The sequence below is a fragment of the Pelobates fuscus genome, chromosome 2 (assembly GCF_036172605.1).
Source record: "Pelobates fuscus isolate aPelFus1 chromosome 2, aPelFus1.pri, whole genome shotgun sequence".
Taxonomy (NCBI): domain Eukaryota; kingdom Metazoa; phylum Chordata; class Amphibia; order Anura; family Pelobatidae; genus Pelobates; species Pelobates fuscus.
Window position 1 is genome coordinate 246,858,524 of NC_086318.1, and position 19,781 is coordinate 246,878,304.

At 39.6% G+C, this 19,781-nt stretch overlaps 1 protein-coding gene across 2 annotated transcripts in view; it reads left to right on the forward strand.

Moving 5' to 3' along the window:
- SAMD5 (sterile alpha motif domain containing 5) overlaps positions 1-19,432 on the forward strand; it is a 32,241-nt gene extending 12,809 nt beyond the window's left edge. Inside the window, exon 2 of one of the 2 annotated variants that reach the window (XM_063441215.1) lies at positions 18,824-19,432. In XM_063441215.1, coding sequence (XP_063297285.1) covers positions 18,824-18,832 — 9 coding nt within the window. In that variant the 3' untranslated portion in view covers positions 18,833-19,432. The remainder of the gene's footprint in view (positions 1-18,823) is intronic. The other variant, XM_063441216.1, reaches the window with a different exon arrangement.
- The last annotated feature ends 349 nt before the right edge of the window (positions 19,433-19,781 follow it).

The window sequence follows — 19,781 nt, forward strand, 5'->3', positions numbered from 1 at the left end:
GAGAAGAGATTACAGGGAGGGGGGAGAAGAGATTACAGGAAGGGGGGAATAAGAGATTACAGGGAGGGAGGGGGGGAAGAAGAGATTACAGGGAGGGAGGGGGAAGAAGAAGAAGAGATTGGAGGGAGGGGGGAGAAGAGAAGATTACGGGGGGGAGAAGAAGAGATTACAGGGAGGGGGGAGAAGAAGAGAAGATTACAGGGAGGGGGAGAAGAAGAGAAGATTACAGGGGGGAGAAGAGGAGAACATGGGGGAAGAAGAGGAGAACAAGAGGAGAGGGGGAGGAGAACACGGGGGGATGAGAACACAGTCAGGGGGGGTTTGAGAAGAACGTGGGAGAGGGAGAGACCACTAAAGGAGGTAGGGGGTGGTGGAGAGACCACTAGGGGAGGGTGTTGAGGAGAGACTGCTAAGGGAGGGTGGGGGGAGAGCAGAGAATACTAAGGGAGGGAGGGGGTGTGTGGAGGATAGACCACTAGGGGAGGGTGGGGGGGAGAGTAGAGACCACTAAGGGAGGTGGGGGGAGGAGAGTAGAGACCACTAAGGGACAGGGGAGGGGACACAATGCAACCCTTACACATAAAGACAATGAATCCTTTGCACACATACACAGAAACACACAATGTATCCCTTACACACACATGCAAACACACATTGCTTCTCTTACACACACACAGAAACACAATGCATCTTACACACACTCAACGCACCTTGAGCTGTGTAAGGGGCCCCAAAAAATGGAGCTGCTTGCCGTTCTCCCAGAACATTGAACTTTGTGACCACAGTTACAAACAGCCTCCAGAGATCCTGTTCTACACCAGACCAGTGGAGCCAGACTGCAGCCAGAGCCCATCACCATCCTCATCTGGTTGTAAGTAGGCAATCTAGTATATTATTAGTGACACTAATCTCTAATTTACCTCACATTAAAGGGACACTTTAGTCCCCAGAACCACTGCAGCTTAATGAAGTGGTTCTGGTGTCTATAGTTTGTCCCTGCAGGCTTTTTAATGTAAACACACACTGTGTGCAGCACTGGCGTTACTTCATATGGCAGATCATATGGGTAGGGCATTGTGATGTCACTGGGGGGTGGGCGGCAAATCTTTCTTTTGCCTAGGGCGGCAAAAATCCTTGCACCGGCCCTGGAGAGGGGGCAAGGAGGACAGCAGTGGGTAACGTGGCTGAAGATGCTGGACCAGGAGGAGGATGGCGGCTTTGAGTTTGTGTGCTGCTTGTACTCATGTGTTGATCCCATAGGCGTTTGTTTGTGATGTGCGATCATGTGCCTTCGCAAAGCAGTTGTACCTAGGTGGGTGTTGGACTTCCCACAACTCAGTTTATTTCACATCAGTTGGAAGAAATGAGTGATGTGCAACCATTATTGCCAGAGGATGTAGATAACAGGGATATGCCTCAGTCAGGCAGCATTACACACGTACGGTGTGATGATGATGATGTTGTACCCACTGCTGCTTCCTTTGCTGAGTTGTCAGATACAAGTGAAGCGGTTGATGATGACGATGCGTCTGTGGATGTCACGTGGGTGCCCGCTAAAAGAGAAGACGAACAGGGGGAAAGTTCAGATGGGGAGACAGAGAGGAGGAGGAGGAGACGAGTTGGAAGCAGGGGGAGGTCGACAACTAACTGCTATTCAATCTATTACAGTCAAAATTGTATTTTTTTTTTTAAATGTACACTACTGTTACACCAGATATGAGTTGCACTGGTGTGACACTGTGCCCTGGCAGGCCCTGAAACGCACACTCGTGAAGGAAACTGACTGCTATTATATTACAGTCCAATAAGTTTTTTTTTTTTAAATGCAAGCTATTGTGACACCAGTGAGTGAGTGGTGGCACTGGGCAGGCCCTGAAACGTACACTAGTGAAGGAAACTGACTGCTATTATATTATAGTCAAAAAAGTTTAGTTTTTTTTTAAATTCAAGCTATTGGGACACCAGTGAGTGAGTGGTGGCAATGGGCAAGTGGGCACAGTATACGCTGTGAGCCTGAAACACACGCTGGCAGACAACTAACTGCTATTCAATCTATTACAGTCAAAATTGTATTTAAAAAAAAAATGTACACTACTGTTACACCAGATATGAGTTGCACTGGTGTGACACTGTGCCCTGGCAGGCCCTGAAACGCACACTCGTGAAGGAAACTGACTGCTATTATATCACAGTCCAAAACTTTTTTTTGTTTTTTTTTAAATGCAAGCTATTGTGACACCAGATATGAGTGAGTGGTGGCACTGGGCAGGCCCTGAAACGCACACTAGTGAAGGAAACTGACTGCTATTATATTACAGTCAAAAAAGTTTAGTTTTTTTAAATGCAAGCTGTTGTGACACCAGATATGAGTGGTGGCACTGGGCAAGTGGGCACAGTATACGCTGTGAGCCTGACACACGCTGGCAGACAACTAACTGCTATTCAATCTATTACAGTCAAAATTTTGGGGTGCTCTCCTTACAGCAGAGATCAGATGAGTCCTTCAGGACTGTAGTGAACACTGAATACACTAGCCTAGCTATCAATTTCCCTATCAATTCAGCAGCAGCTACAGTGTCCATACTCTCACTAAGAATGCAGCTTCACAATGAATGTAAAATGGATGCTGTCCAGGAGGTGGGAGCGTCTGGGAGGGAGGGTCTGCTGCTGATTGGCTGGAATGTGTCTGCTGACTGTGAGGTACAGGGTCAAAGTTTACTCAATGATGACGAATAGGGGGCGGAACGAACAGCGCATGTGTTCGCCATCCACGGCGAACGCGAACAAGCGATGTTCGCCAGGAACTATTCGCCAACGAACAGTTCGGGACATCACTATTGGGCACCATTGGACTCCCCTAATCTATATAGTTTTTAATCCTTAGGCCCTCGCGTTTATTCTGCTTGTATGTATGATTTTAGATATTTTCCTAGACTGACATTATGATCTGTGTACTCCACTTCAAATAAAATATTCCTGGTAGGCTGCACTTAGAGCTTGTGTAATTCTACAAGATTTAAAAAAAAAGTGTCATCTTATCATTTATCCAAAATTGATGCATTCTATTTAATTTGTTCTGCAGCGTGAAAGCCACTAAATAACTCAGAAGCTCTCTAGACATAGATCATAAATTTCTTCTGCATTTCATTTTGTTTTAATAATTAGAATTCATTTTTAGGCAGAAAAATATATTCTAAAAGCTTTTTGGGGTGTATGACTAAGAAGATTGAATGTCAACATAGCTTTTTAGAAAATTGTTGCCAGGCAAGAAATTACAGCATAACAAAGAATGTAGGATGCATCAGCTTTGAATACGTGTCATAGCTAACATAGGCCTTGGTTTAATATTTTTTGATAATCTATTTAAATAATTTAATATTTTCAGATAAACTTTTAAAATGGTATTATATTTTGAAAAATATTTACCGTAAATCTTTTTTTTTCTTTTTTTTATATACGGTACATATTTTGTTATATATGATACCTTTTTCATTTTATTTTTTCCATGTTTGGTTTTTATTGAGTTTTAGCATGGTAAAAGGAAAACAGTGGGGGTACAGAAAGGAAAATGGGGTTGGGGGAGTTTGTTTACATGTCTCACAGTACAATAACACAAGTTTATACATTTTTGGAGTTGGACATTGTATACATTTCATGTTGCATATGGAGCGTAATACATACATTGTTCGACCATTAGTAAAATGACTTCATTGATGTTGGTAGTGGTTGTCAGTCACCATATCAACTGAACCGTTGGATGACTGAAGTCTGCCCTGGTGTGGTTGACTTTGTATGTGAGAACCATGCGCCTGTTGGGGATGGAGGGGAATAGGGGGTGGGTGGGGTGTGGGGGGAAACATACAAGTTCTCTAACTTGTTGCTTAACATGTTACTTAAGATGTTCTCTCGTCTTAGTTACTTAGGAAATAAGTCCTGTAAGTCTTGTGAGTAGGGTAAGTTACTGAGATAGGATACAGTTCTTGAGATAGGATAGGGATCACGTCTCTTGGTTATTTAACTTCTAGGTATTGGTGATTCAAGGTTAGGTATAAACCCGTTATGTTGTACTTTTAAGGTTTGTCACTGCCGTGCGTGATGTGTGCCAGCTTGCCCATCTTTTGTTATACTTTTCTGTTTGACCCTTCATTCTGTATGCCATTAGTTCATAGTCTGCTATGGAATCCGATCTATTCCATACCTCAGTGGGAGAGGGAGGGTGTCTCCTCTTCCACTGACTGGCTATGCTGGTTTTCGCTGCTGTTAACATGTTTATAAGGACATGGTTATTAGCATCTGACAACAATTCTGGGGACAGATGAAGCAGATAGCACTCTGGTGTATGTGGAATTTTACGTTTCGTTAGAAGTGCTATTGCTTTCCCTATCATTAACCAGAACCCACTCAATAGAGGGCAATTCCACAAAATATGGTGCATGTTGCCCCTGTGCTGTGCACATCTCCAACAGTTATGTGACACCAATGGATACATAGTTGCTAGTCTGGTAGGTACCAAGTACCACCTCATTACAATTTTACAGTATGCCTCCAAGTGTGATAGGTTATGGGATATCCTTCGTGTGGTCTGTCTTGCTTGTAGCCAGATTGGGGTAGGAACAATAATGGTAAGTTCTGATTCCCACATTTCCATATATTTGTGTTTTTGGAAGGGGTCCCTGTCGTTTATGGCGGTGTAGCACCATGCGGGGTTTTGATTGCGGACGTTTGCCTATGCAGTGTAGGCCAAAGCTTGTCAGTTGTGATTCCTCGCAATGACAAGTTTGTAGGGAGTGGAGAATATGTTTGATTCTTATGTATGTGAACACGTCTCCGGCGGGGAGTGTAAACTCCCTTTGGAGATCTGGGAATAATTTTAAGCCTTCCTCCGTGTACAGCTGTGTTACTGATTGTATTCCTTTTTGACGCCATGGTACCATATTGATGTTGTCGGAGAGCTCAGAGAGGGTTTGTATGGGAGCAAAGAATAAAATATTGTTTGCACCCATGAGTGGGCCTGCCCATTTCTTCCAGCTATTAAGTAAGAATCTCGTACTGATCAAGGGTCTCATTTTGTTTGTTTCCCATAACATAGGTGATTGTAAAGTGGATTTTATTGTGCGTGGGTAAATGCATGCGTTTTCAAGAGGTGCCCATATTGGAGGTATGATACGAGATAAAAAATTGGTCGCAAGAGAATACTGAGAACGGGCAGCAACTGAAATTGCCTGCCCTTCGGTCGGTCACCGCTCAGTTCTCAAGCTGTTTTTTGCTCATCTTGTGCCATTACAGAGAGAACTTCTCTGAAACATATCAGACTGGTCCCACCCATACGGGCAGTCCAGATCCGAAATGCCAGCAAGTTCCCTCTGCACGAGAGACACAGCAACCCCAGACGATCGTTTCAGCCTTGTAAGGCATCATCAGTGAGGCATAGCTGATATCTCCCTAGGCACCGTGAGCAAGGTGTCCACGTCTGGATTATCCCTTAAACTTGTGGAGAGTAAAAAATTGGTCGCAAGAGAATACTGAGAACGGGCAGCAACTGAAATAGCCTGCCCTTTGGTCGGTCACCGCTCAGTTCTCAAGCTGTTTTTTGCTCATCTTGTGCCATTACAGAGAGAACTTCTCTGAAACATATCAGACTGGTCCCACCCATACGGGCAGTCCAGATCCGAAATGCCAGCAAGTTCCCTCTGCACGAGAGACACAGCAACCCCAGACGATCGTTTCAGCCTTGTAAGGCATCATCAGTGAGGCATAGCTGATATCTCCCTAGGCACCGTGAGCAAGGGGTCCACGTCTGGATTATCCCTTAAACTTGTGGAGAGTAAAAAATTGGTCGCAAGAGAATACTGAGAACGGGCAGCAACTGAAATAGCCTGCCCTTCGGTCGGTCACCGCTCAGTTCTCAAGCTGTTTTTTGCTCATCTTGTGCCATTACAGAGAGAACTTCTCTGAAACATATCAGACTGGTCCCACCCATACGGGCAGTCCAGATCCGAAATGCCAGCAAGTTCCCTCTGCACGAGAGACACAGCAACCCCAGACGATCGTTTCAGCCTTGTAAGGCATCATCAGTGAGGATTAGGGATAATCCAGACGTGGACCCCTTGCTCACGGTGCCTAGGGAGATATCAGCTATGCCTCACTGATGATGCCTTACAAGGCTGAAACGATCGTCTGGGGTTGCTGTGTCTCTCGTGCAGAGGGAACTTGCTGGCATTTCGGATCTGGACTGCCCATATGGGTGGGACCAGTCTGATATGTTTCAGAGAAGTTCTCTCTGTAATGGCACAAGATGAGCAAAAAACAGCTTGAGAACTGAGCGGTGACCGACCGAAGGGCAGGCTATTTCAGTTGCTGCCCGTTCTCAGTATTCTCTTGCGACCAATTTTTTACTATGATACGAGATAGTATCTCCAGCCCCTGTGCTAGGGCTGCTGTTTTATACTAAGCACCAATGTTTGGAATGCCAAGCCTGCCTTTGTCTGGGGATAACCAAGTTAGTTGTCTAGCTATTCTTGGCGGTTTCTTTTTCCAAATGTATGCGTTGAATATGTTTTGGAATCTATGTAGCAGTTTGTCACTTAGTGTTATAGGTATGGTGCGGAATAGGTATAAGACATGGGGCAGTGCCATCATTTTGACGGTGTTCACTCTCCCGAGCCATGATATTTCCAAGTGTTGCCACTTGTCCAGTTGTGACTGTAATTTGTGGGTTAGTGGGATATGGTTTTCTTAGGTCAGCTGGGAAGTTGATTTAGTTAGGTTTATTCCCAAGTATTTCAAGGAGACTTTCCTCCAATCAAAAGGGTGCTGTAGTTTGAGTGTTTGTAATGTGTGGGCGGGGATGCCTATAGGTAGTGCTTGTGTCTTTTTGAGGTTGTTTTTGTAGTATGAAACTCGACCGTGTAACAGGAGTAGATTCATCAGAGTTGGGATAGATCTCACCGGGTTTGTGAGGAACATTAGCACGTCGTCGGCAAAGAGTGCCAGTTTGTGGTGCCCAACTGGGGTGTCCAGTCCCTCTATTTTTTGGTTGGTTTTGATGTGGTGTATAAGTGGTTCTAAGCATAGTATAAATATTAGTGGGGATAATGGGCATCCCTGGCGCGTACCATTACTAATCTGGAATTTGTCTGATAGGAACCCCGAGTTGAAGACTCTCGCTGAGGGAGTCTGGTATAAGGCCTTAATTCCCCTCAATGTATGTTGTGAAAAGCCCATTTTTAGTAGAGTAGCATCCATGTACGTCCAGCTCAGGTTTGTTTACTGGTATTGGCCCAATTTATCAGATTGATAAAGTGTCTGGTGTTATCCCCTGCTTGTCTCCCAGGAACAAATCCTGCTTGTTCTCTGGAAACTAAATCGGTGAGGTGGGTCTTCAGCCTTGATGCCCATAGTTTCGCATATAGTTTTATGTCTGCATTTAGCAGGGATATAGGCCTAAAGTTTTCGCATTGCGTGGGTGGCTTGCCTGGTTTGGGTAGGGTGACTACATGGGCTTCCAGCATCTCCGTTGGGAGGTTTCCTGACTGCTTTATTTTGTTGAATAGTGTGGTGAGGTATGGAGTCAGGATTGCTTCTAGTTTATGGTAATAATTATTAGATAGCCCGTCCGGGCCAGGTGCCTTGTGTTTAGGGATGGAAATAATAGCTTTGCGGATCTCGTCTTCTGTGAACGGTTCATCTAATTGAGTGCTTGTTTGTGTTGTGAGTTTAGGTAGGGAAATATCTTTCAAAAAGTCCTCAATGTTTCTAGCGTTGGGATGTAGTAGTGTGGGATCATTTTTTTTAGATTATATAGCTTGTCATAGTAGTGTGCTAATTCATTGACAATGTCTAAGGGGTTGTAAAGTCTATCCTTTGTGGGTGATTCGATATAGGGAATTTTGGTTTGTAGTTGTTTGGTTTTCAGTCTATTGGCCAATGCTTTGCCCGCTTTGTTCCCATGTGTGTAAAATTTAATTTTGAGGGCTCTCAGCCATCTTTCGGTCATTAAAAGTTCTAGGGCGTGCACATCCTTCTGTATATCAGCAATTTGTTTTGTCAATGTTTTGGACGGGTTGGATTCATTCTGTTTTTCTAGGGATAACAGTTCTTGCTGTAATGTCCTACGTGTGTCGTTAGTGCGTTTTTTATGCTTTGATCCTTCTCTTATAAATATGCCTCGCATAACCGCCTTGTGTGCAACCCATATAGTTTGAATTGGGATGGAGTCCATTGCGTTAAGGGTGAAGTATTCGGACGCTTCTCTAGATATGGTATCTAGCACCTGTGGGTTGTCTAATAGGCCCTTGTTTAGTCTCCATTTGCCACTTCCCCTTACTTGGTGAAGAGACCTAAAGGTGATAATTATCAGGGCGTGGTCTGACCATGTCCGTTGCCCTATCTGTACTTCGTCTATGTTAACCAGGGTAGCCTTGTCAACCAGGCATAGGTCAATTCTTGTATACATTCTATGTACCTGTGAGAAGTAAGTATAATCTTTTTATTTCGGGTACATAGATCTCCAGGCGTCATAAAGGTTGTTGTTAAACATTAGTTTACTTAACTCAGTACAGTTTGCGATTGCTTGTGAGGTAGGGCCTTTGTTGTGTTCTCTTTTAATATCTAGTTCTGGATCCAGGGTGCATTTGAAATCACCGCAAATAATTGTGTGTCCTTGCCGTATTTTTTCTATTTGTTTCAAGGCTTTACGGGTGAAAGCAATTTGGGCTTCGTTTGGGGCATATAGTGAGACTATCGTAATCACCATACCATTCAGGTTGCCTACCAGAATTAGCAGTCTGCCCTCTCTATCTGTAAATCTTCCAGTCTCCTGGAATACCCAATCCTTGTGAAAGAAAATTGCAACTCCTCTAGATTTGTGGGGTGAGTAAGCATGGACAGCCTGGGGGTAGTGGCTGGAATAAAGTTGGGGTGGTTTGCAGGCGCACAAATGCGTCTCTTGGAGACATATAATCGCCGCTTTGGATTTGTAACCTTTTTCATTTTTTAATATTTTGATTTTTTTCTGTAAGTTTATCCAAAAATAATAAATCTTTAGAAAAGCTTATCCAAAAATATTAAATTGAGGAATAGCATGAAAGGTCAATTATAATGTAATAATTTATCTACCACCATTTTTTAACACAATTCTGATCTTGTGTACATAAAGTAAATTATGAATATAAAACCTCATGTTAGATAATTAAATATTTTTAATTCCTTCTGAGTCTATTTAGTCAAATGTTAACCAATAAGTTCTAAATAATGAAGCATTGGGCTTGTAGTAGTTGATGCTCTGAAAACTTCAGACTCACATCTACTGGTATTAGCAAGATCTTGGCATTGTTAGTAGACGGTAATTTTTTAATTATTTATTTTTACTCAACAGACAAAGCAAGTATACATTAACTGTTGGGCTTTCGCAGAAACCAACTGAGATACAGTTCGTGAAAAGAAAATACTTATCTGAACAATACAAACCGAACGGTATAACTTTCCTGGACCTTTTGTGGCTTGCCTCCTATCGAGGGTATTTTTATTTTATTGAAATATGTAGCAGGTTTGTCTATGAACCATGGAGTCCTTTTCAAACAGCCCGAGGGCTTATCTGTTCCTTCAAACCTTTCAATCATGTCTGGTAAAAATAAAAAATAAAAAAGAATGCCCCCCCCCCCTGAAATCAGGGGGGCGGCTCTAATGAAAAAGAGAAGAAAGCTCAAGCTAAGAGAGGAATAGAGAAAGAAACAAAAAATTAGTAACAGAAAGAGACGAGTAAGAAGAAGAAAATGGGCAGACGGGGGAGGGTGGAGGGGGGGGGGCAGAGGGCCTCCCACGGGTGGTAATTTCCTAACAAGGTCAGCTTGGAAGTAAATTAAACTAAATCACAGTAGTTCACGCTGCATATGGTATGTTTATTTGTAAACATATAAGATGTGAGTTGCATTTACTAAACTGTGGACTGCTAGATTTTAGAAGGTGATGATTAAATTGTGGATGTTGAGATTTTAGAAACGGATAACTAAATTGTGGATCTCTTGATGATTGCTGTTACAATTCCCATAAATAAGTGTTAGCGAAAAGCACAGCAAGTGACTTGGTAAAAGATCTTGCAGAGCACTGCTTAACAGTTGGAGATTCCATATAACATTACTCCTGGCATAAGGGATTAAAAGAGATTCCATTTAGTAATCCAAGGTATTCCTTAAAAATAGCTACCATAGACAAAAAAAGCAACATAACTAATTATGTGTTAAGCAAGACCAATTTTATCTGCATTAGGTCTTTAACAACATGTGGTATGATTTAAACGTTTACTGGTATTCCTCATTATGTAATAATAACTACTGAGTGCTGAGATTTTACGTGTGCTACTTGACATGCTTGGAGAAACATTTCTACTGACAAAAGAGAGTACATTAGGTGGCAAAAGTAAACACAACATAAAGGCCACTAGCAGCATGTATTATGTAAAAATAGCATTGAAAAAAATAATCAAGTGAAAATAGTTGTTTATTTGTTGTGAAAACCTCAACTCAACCCACTAGGCAGTCTTATCAGTGTTAGCACAGATGAGGGATTTCTATGCTGCTAATGTATCAGTCAAGAACTGGCAGCAAATTTGTATATGTTTAGATTCTGTATTGAACCAGGTCCCACAGTGTCCCCAATGTCCTCCTCCTGACTAGCTCCTATATTTTGCATAGATCCTAGTTTATCGAATTAGAAAATGCAATTCATGGTTATTAATGAAGAACATATATAAAAAATCTGCTGTAATTAAAAGAACTACTATGTTTCTGTCTTTGTTCATATTTTTTTTATCTATATTGTGATCAATAAGTCCCAACATCTAGTGTACAGTGTGACCCATAAGTAGGGAATTTAAAATGCAGAATTACATAGAGCTTTCTAAATAAGTTAATGCACTGTCATGTTTGCCTGCTTTCTTCCTTTTTATAGTTTGTGAATTGATAGTTTCTCCACAGAGACGTACACGGGAGGCTTTTCACAGATAGCATGTAGTTTGAAGTGATATATTAATTAGACCATCGATGACTACGTTTGGCACATATTTTTCTAAACCACATTTCCTAAGAGGCTTGGTCAGCCTTAGGGCTTGGCTTAAAAGGATTCTCTAAGCATAGTATCTGCTACAGCATGTTGTGTTTGGTTACAAGTGTCAACTGTATTTGAGTGGGTAGACACAAACGGAGGTTCCCTCTCAGTGAACGCATGGTCCAGCCCTTTGCCTACCAGACTGCTATTGTAAAATTTCCACTTCCACATTAGCACTGTCAAGTTCTTCCAAATGTGGATAACAATGATTGGCTGAAAGCACAAACTGGAATACTAAGCCAATCAATATTGGCAAATTAATATTGTCAATGTGGATGTGGAAATTCCGATTGAGCAATCCATCAAATGAGGAGTTGGATCACAGGGCCAGTGAAACCCTAGACAAGGGAGATTGCAACCGAGCCTACATGCATCTGCAGCACTACAAAATATCAGAATAAGTGCTCAGGTACTTCATAATACATACAAGTGTAGAAAACTGCATATGCTGCTCAAGACAAGATGGTCTTCACAATCAACCAATAAAAAAAGTACAATACACACAGTGCATAGGTAATGCCGAATAATAAACCCACACATTAAAAAACAGTGGAGATACAATGATCTCCTTCCATATGCTTGGGACACTGAAAAACAATATTTATATATTACAATAAGAAAGAATAAAGCAAGAGGGATTGTTAATAACTGGAATGGGAGTTCAGGATTGACAGATTAGTGGTTGATTTTTTCTTAGTTTTTATACACATGAACCTCTGCAGTTCAATACAGTCATCACTAAATAGGAAGAAGTGAGTATTGCTTTCAAATCTATTAAATATGTCATTTACAAGTACTATTTATTTTAAACATATTTTAGCAGGAAAGATACATTAAGATTTCCCGAATCTTCAAGTATGTCATTTTCAACATGCATTGCTTTAGGAGCTGTAATCGATTAAGACAAACAGTTGTGATTCTCGAAATAGCATTACTCATGTGACAGGTCATGTGAAAGAAGAAATCTGCAATATTAGGAGGAATGTATAATTTAATAAATTGGTCCTATGATAAGATTTGCTGTATTCTTTCTATAGACTGTTTCTCTGTTATTATTTTTGGTTGCTAATCTAACATAGAGCTGTAATATTTCATATTCAAAACAGCACATTGCAGATATCAGCAGAAATATACAGAGAATGAAATATACATAGATTAAACTCTGTACACAAATTCTATATTGTGCATTTGAAATGCCTTTGCTTAGTTACTTAGCTGTTCAGTAAATCACTTACTCATCAAACATGTAGTGCATATGAATTACTCTCTTTGTGGTATAATTTCTTTAACATTCCTTATCCATTGTGTATTTTGGCTTTGGCTATTAGCTGACATTTGTTTTGTAACAGAGATTAGATTGGCTGATATTTTTATTTATTTTACATTGACTGCCATTTCCATGTCTGTTTACAGCAATGGTGGTTCATTTGAACCCATTCAAAATCAATAGCTTGTAAGAATTGTTACAATAATATGAGTTTGCCTAACCCAACCCTCTAGAAGTTAAATTATTTTTTGTACTAAAATGTGTACAAATGTTTCCCAAATCCTGAAAATGTACCTGTCATTAGTTGCAGAAGCATTTCCAGCTCGAAAGATCCACAGCATTTTTGCTCATCACATATTTCCTTGTTAACACTGTGCATTGTTCAGTCAAATGCTTCTCGCAGAGAAGCATCAAAGACAAATGTATAGTCCAATGCTTATCACAGACATGGGTGGTTTTATTGAGATTTAGAGATTCATAAAAATAATAAAATAAATCATGGCTCAATGCATATCAATGGAGAGTACACATCATCACCCTGTAGAGAGCATGGAGATGCCAAACATGACAATCAGTCTCAGTGACAGCCACAAGTGGTGCTCATAGGAGGCAGTGTAAACAGTGCTTTTTTTAATTTTATTTTGGAGACTGCAGGGAAGGTCTCTTTGCACCAGAACCACTACATTTAGCTGTAGTAGTTATGGTGCTTAAAGTGGCCCAATAAATGTGTATAGTGTATTGGGATACAACTTTTTCATGTTTTTGTTCATATATTTGAGCCGCAGCCACTGATGCTGCGCAAAAGTAGTGGGAATTGACTGCAGGGCCTATTTCTGTGAGTTGTAAGTATTAGATCAGGTGCTGTTTTCATTTTGTCAATTTTTTTCTGAGATAAATAGTGATTTGCTACTATCTGCCTACCAACGGATGAGGTTGATTGGAGTTTATTACACATAAGCACTTTAGCAAGCGATAGTCTTACTGTCCTGAATACATGATGCATATTTTAACTCTTACCAGTCTCAAACAGGATTTCACTAAGAATGATAGGAGTTGTAGTCCAGTAGGGGCAGACAACTACTTGCTCAGTTTCGTTCTTAGAAAAAAGGGGTATAAATTCAAACAAAGTAGCTTGTGGGGTTTTCTATTTTACTCTGACCTCTGCATGTTTTTTTTTTTTGCTATATATTTGGTTTTTTTTTTATCAGAAAGTTAGAAAATCAAATTACCTGGCAGCAGGTGCTTTAACACTGTCAGTGTTATTTGCTAAAGTGAAAATTCAACGTGAATTTGAAATGTAAGGCCAAAGTAGCTGAGCTAGGAGCATGCATGACTTTTTTGAACTTAATATCAAATTAACTTTGAATTCTCATTTTAGTGAATGATCCTACCCAATCCTGAGCAGTCTGTTAGAGACGTCTGGGGTTAGAATGCTGTGTATGCTGACACCAAATACAAAAATTACATCAAAATGAAGTTGCCAGCCAGGAAGAGAATTTTCCTGCTGACTGATTGTCAGTCCAAGGAGGCTGCCCTAAACAAAGAAAAATACATTTGTCTCTAAAATGAAACTTTCTAAAATATAAGACTGCAGGGGAAGAGCTTTGCTCCAAAACCACTTCAGTAAGATAAAGAGGTCATGATGCATAAAGTGACCCTTTAATAAAATTTAGTAAATATGCTTTTAGGCTTCTATAGAAAAGGTACAATTACACAGATACAAAATACAAGACTCAGAGAATATAAGCTCGAAAACACCTGTGGGGGATTCCCTCACCCACACCTTACAATTATACCAAAAATGGTTGTTGTTTTTCTATAGAAAAGGTGACCGTTAAATTGTCATGACTATATCAACTTATTTAAAGATTTGCATCTCCAAGGTAATTTATCATAACATATATTGCTGTGGATAATGTTCCTAACACATTGCTCACATACAAGCTGTATATATATGTCTTTATTTTATTCAATAGTAGTAACATTTCCTAGAGAGTAGGATGCTGGCAAGTTCTGCATATAATAGTATTTTCAGGCTTAGGTTACCCTTTGTATCATATGTACCCATTTTGCACTATTTTTTTGTGTTCCCTTTATTCTTTTCTATGCATTTAACAAATCAAGAGCTCTTGTCTGAAGAATTCATGTCAACGATCCTTAATCCAGTGCATATCAGTAAATATGTGTTTCTTTTTCTTCAATGTTTTCCTCACCACTCAATCTATGTACACTTGCTATAGCAAATAATATTGATAATAAATTATTCAAACTAGACACTAACAGTACAGTAACTACTCTTGGATTACATGGTACAAGGTTCTTCATCTCTTACTAAATTATTTTATGTCCTGTGGCCCTACAGTCCATCATTTGAACGGCAGTATTTTAGATTCCCCTGATGTGCAGTTTGGGCTGCATCTCTTCAGGTGGAGGTAGAATCTGGTAATGTCTCTAGTATAAGTCTTGTATTTGTTTTCTTTATCTTCAACAGAGATTCTGAACATTTGGCATTCTTTAAAACTGTTATCTCATCCTGGGATTTTTTTTCTATATTCGATGAGTATATTATATACAGTTGATACTCTAAAAATTAGAATATCGTGCAAAAGTTAATTTATTTCAGTAATGCAACGTAAAAGGGGAAACTAATATATGAGATAGACGCATTACATGCAAAGCAAGATAGTTCAAGTCGTGATTTGTCATAAGGGCGATGATTATGGCTTACAGCTCATGAAAACCCCAAATCCACAATCTCAGTAAATTAGAATATTACATGCAATCAATAAAACAATGAGTGTACATAGAACAATATCGGACCTCTGAATAGTATAAGCATGCATATGGACTCAAGAGGAATACAACATCTGAAGCCCATGTCCAGGATCCGTCTGTGTGTGGTGGCTCTTGATGCACTGACTCCAGCCTCAGGCCACTCCTTGTGAAAGTCCCTAACACCTTTGAATGGCCTTTTCCTGACAATCCTCTCCAGGCTGCGGTCATCCCTGCTGCTTGTGCACCTTTTTCTTCCACACTTTTACCTTCCACGTAACTTTCTATTAATGTGCTTTGATACAGCACTTTGGGAACATCCAACTTCTTTTGCAATTACCTTTTGAGGTTTTCCCTCCTAATGGAGGGTGTCAATGATGGTTTTCTGCATGATTGTGATTCCTACTGAACCAGACTGAGAGACCATTTAAAGACTCAGAAACCCTTTGCAGGTGTTATGGCTTACTTAGCTGATTAGAGTAGGACACTGTGAGCCTAGAATATTGCACATTTTCACAATATTCTAATTTACTGAGATTGTGGATTTGGGGTTTTCATGAGCTGTAAGCCATAATCATCGCACTTATGACAAATCACGACTTGAACTATCTTGCTTTGCATGTAATGCGTCTATCTCATATATTCGTTTCCCTTTTTACGTTGCATTCCTGAAATAAATGAACTTTTTCACAATATTCAAATTTTTCGAGTATCACCTGTAGGGAGCTTTCTGTAATATCTTTGAAAGCTTCATGATAACCATTTGTAAACAAGAGACATTTTAGACTAGTGTTCACTGTCAGTCATGGTTAATATTAATTTAAGAATGTGTATTATTAATTAAGTGGTTAATGACATGTATGGTGATAGCTTTGAATATTTAGAATATACTTAAAGAGACATTCCAAGTACCATAATCACACAGCCTATTGCACTGGAGATAGTTGGTGAATTAAGTTCTTCTTAGGTTTTTGGCAACCTGTTTCCAAACGGAATAACAAGCATTGCATGTTTTCCCAGCTCTCTATATGCACCCCTGTAAATGCACCCCAGTACCCTTCCAGTACCAAGCTTACCTCTACAATTCCTTTGCGCTGCATGCAATACAATAATTATGGACAAATAATTAGGTGAACTTGACAGCTTCAACAGAAAGGCTAGGCTTAGGCTATTGTAGAATCCTTCGTCTTTTGACAAACTACTTGAAAATGGTTTAATAATATATATATATAGAGACTGTAGCCGTATTAGTCCAGTGATGTAGATGTAAAAAACAGATCAAATTCAGAACTTGTAATACATTTTTTATTGGACTAACAGAATTTTTTAATGACAAGCTTTCGGGAGAACCTCACTTTCTCAAGTCTGAAGCATGTCTGAGCAAGACGACACATAGAATTCAAACCTGAGTTATGATACAGGGGTTAACCCCTTAAGGACACATGACGTGTGTGACACGTCATGATTCCCTTTTATTCCAGAAGTTTGGTCCTTAAGGGGTTAAAGGACCACTATAGGCACCCAGACCACTTCAGCTCATTGAAGTGGTCTGGGTGCCAGGTCCATCTAGGGTTAACCCTGCCTGCTGTAAACATAGCAGTTTCAGAGAAACTGCTATGTTTACATATGGGTTAATCCAACCTCTAGTTGCTGTCTCATTGACAGCCGCTAGAGGTGCTTCCGCGCTTCTCACTGTGATTTTCAAAGTGAGAATACGCCAGCATCCATAGGAAAGCATTGAGAAATGCTTTCCTATGGACTGATGGAATGCGCACGTGGCTCTTGCCGCGCATGCACATTCAGCCGATGACGTCGGAAGGAGGAGGAGAGTCCCCAGCACCGAGGGAGCCCGGCGCTGGAGAAAGGGAAGATTTGTACATGAGTACAGATAAGACACAGGTTTGACAATTGACAACATTCTTGCCATATGTAGACTCCTAGCACTATAACCACTGCAAGAAGCTTTAGTACTTGATCATCTCCCTAATCAAACAAATATATATATATATATTTGTTTGATTAGGGAGATGATCAAGTACTAAAGCTTCTTGCAGTGGTTATAGTGCTAGGAGTCTACATATTTTATTACTGGCATATGCATTTTAGTGATTAGTAACAATTTGATTAGTTGTCACTTTTCTATGGTAAATCGATTTGTAATTGTGATCATATTTTATTTGTTTGTCTATTTTTAGTCCATTTGAATCTATTATTAACCTCTATGATTGTGCTTTGATAAAATGTTGTGAATCCTGTCACACAATAGAAAAATAGCATGCCATTTGCAAAGTAACATGTGGTATGCAGGTATGCATCATCTAACAATGTCAGTATTTTTCTAGTTAAACTAAAATATACTTACCATAGTTATGAGTTTAATAAATACATTGAAACCGTACATCTAGCAAATGTACATTTTATACTTTCTACAAAGTACAATTCCCATGCTGTAATATTTCAAATAGATGTGAGTTTCTCCTATTACCGTGCACCTTCAATGTTTCAGCTGCACAGTATTAACATCACTGTGTAAGATAGAAACCCTAACAATCCATTTCTAGAGGACAAGCCACAATACTGTACTGTAATCTGACTGGGTCCAGGCAATCAGTCCATGCTATTTCCCGTTGTAGCAATAGCCATGTGGTGGTTTTCTCAAGTCATGTAAATGATACAAAATATCAGAAAGTGGTTCTAGTGATGAACTTGAAATACATGAAAAATAAATGAAAACTTGCAACCCAGTCTTTGCTTTGTTTGTCTTTACTTTTCGTATGTTCCCTGTCATGTATATGATTTAACTTTGTTTAATCAGAGGTTTAAACATGTCGGCCATTAGGAAGGGTTGACTAGGGTATCGGCTCTGCACCCCACACCTTCAGGTTCTCTGTACACCAGGAGGTTTGTTTTGCATTGAATCCCATTTTTCAGTGACTGCAATTAAAGGGTTATGCCTCTCTCCAGTGCATACACCTCTCTTGCACTGCTGCCGTGAGAGCTGGAGCAATAGAATGAGACCAACATGCCATTACAATGGCCTTCAGCAGAGTGACTGAGATATGGTCAATGAGGAAAAGCATGATATCCAAACTGATGTACAGAGACCACCACGTAAAACAAAACCGTACATACAAGAATGACCAATAACTGTTATTTAAGTATGTCTTAACCTTCCATAAGTTTAATTTTAAAATGAAAGAAGAGCAATCACAAAAGCTTGAGTTCATATATATATCCCATTGTACAGAGCTGCGGAATGCGTTGGCGCTTTATAAATAAGAATAATATACACTAACTATATAGCGTGAATTTAAAAAAGACTGGCAATATCTGACTCAATGTTACATTAATTCACCTAGATTTAATACAAATAACCCACTCTTATCGCTTGCTACTGTGAGTTAGATATCTGATCTCCCTACGAAAAATATCCAAGTGGGATTATCTTCAACGTGAAGTGACGGCAATAAATCTGAACTATCAAATAAAGTAACATATAGAGGGATTTTTTAAATTATTTTTTATTATGCTAGAAACAAAGGCATGACACTTCCACTATAAATGAAGCAAATCAGAAAACTGAACAGAAAGCACATCTCATTTCCACTTTAAAACAAAAGAAAGTTTGATTTGTACACAGACACAATTATTACAACTCTGTTCTCTTATTTATTTCTTTAGCAGTTTTAAAGAATACATGGTTCCCTGGCAAGAAGTTCAACATACAGAATTTCTGATTTGATGAGAGAGAGGCTGGTGTGATGAAACAGAAAATCAAGATCCAAGATCCATTTACTGTGATGATTGTCATTTTAAAGTTGAGGAGAAGAAGATATGGCATGTATCTAAATTTGGTATAATCACACAATTAACTAGGTTGCTGGCCTTGCAGCAGTCTGATAAACCAGTACTCTGCAAGAAGAACTTGAACACTTGCGGTTTTAATATATTTACATGTAAGACCACATTCTGATATTCTGTTTTCGTAAGGTCTGTTACTTAGAACAGGCTAATAACCTGAAATTCAACTTTGGTTTTTAACTATGGTCCCAATGATGGTGGGCAAGCCTCTATGCTTGTTGAGCATCATGGGAAATGTTTCTCACATACAATTGGGCTGTCAAACTTAGGTCTCATTGACCTGGAACTTTTCAGTATTAATGTATTTTGCTTATTTCTGCTTACCTGCAAATACAACTTAACTAATACATTAGACATACATATTGTCAACATGACTGTGCTGAATAGACCAACTATGGAATACAGAAAGTGTTTTATTTGTAATGTTTGTGAAACAACATCATATTTAATAAACTTACAATAATATTAAAACATGCCTTTTTTTTACTGGAATCACAACATTTTGGGACTAAGTCTAAGCGAAGTAAGATAACCATGAATTGCTACACCAGCTTTACTTTAAAGCAAAATTTTATAGTCAAGATTATCCAGATATAGGAGATATGTAGAGATATAGGAGATATGTAGAGTTATTCAAGCAAATTGTATACTACCATAAGAATAATTATTCCACAATACATTCAAGGAGAACTGCATTTTATTGTTAAAGGGACACTCCAAAGACCTAAAACACTTTTGCTTGCTGAAGTCTTGTGTGTGTGAAGAATGTGTCCTCTTT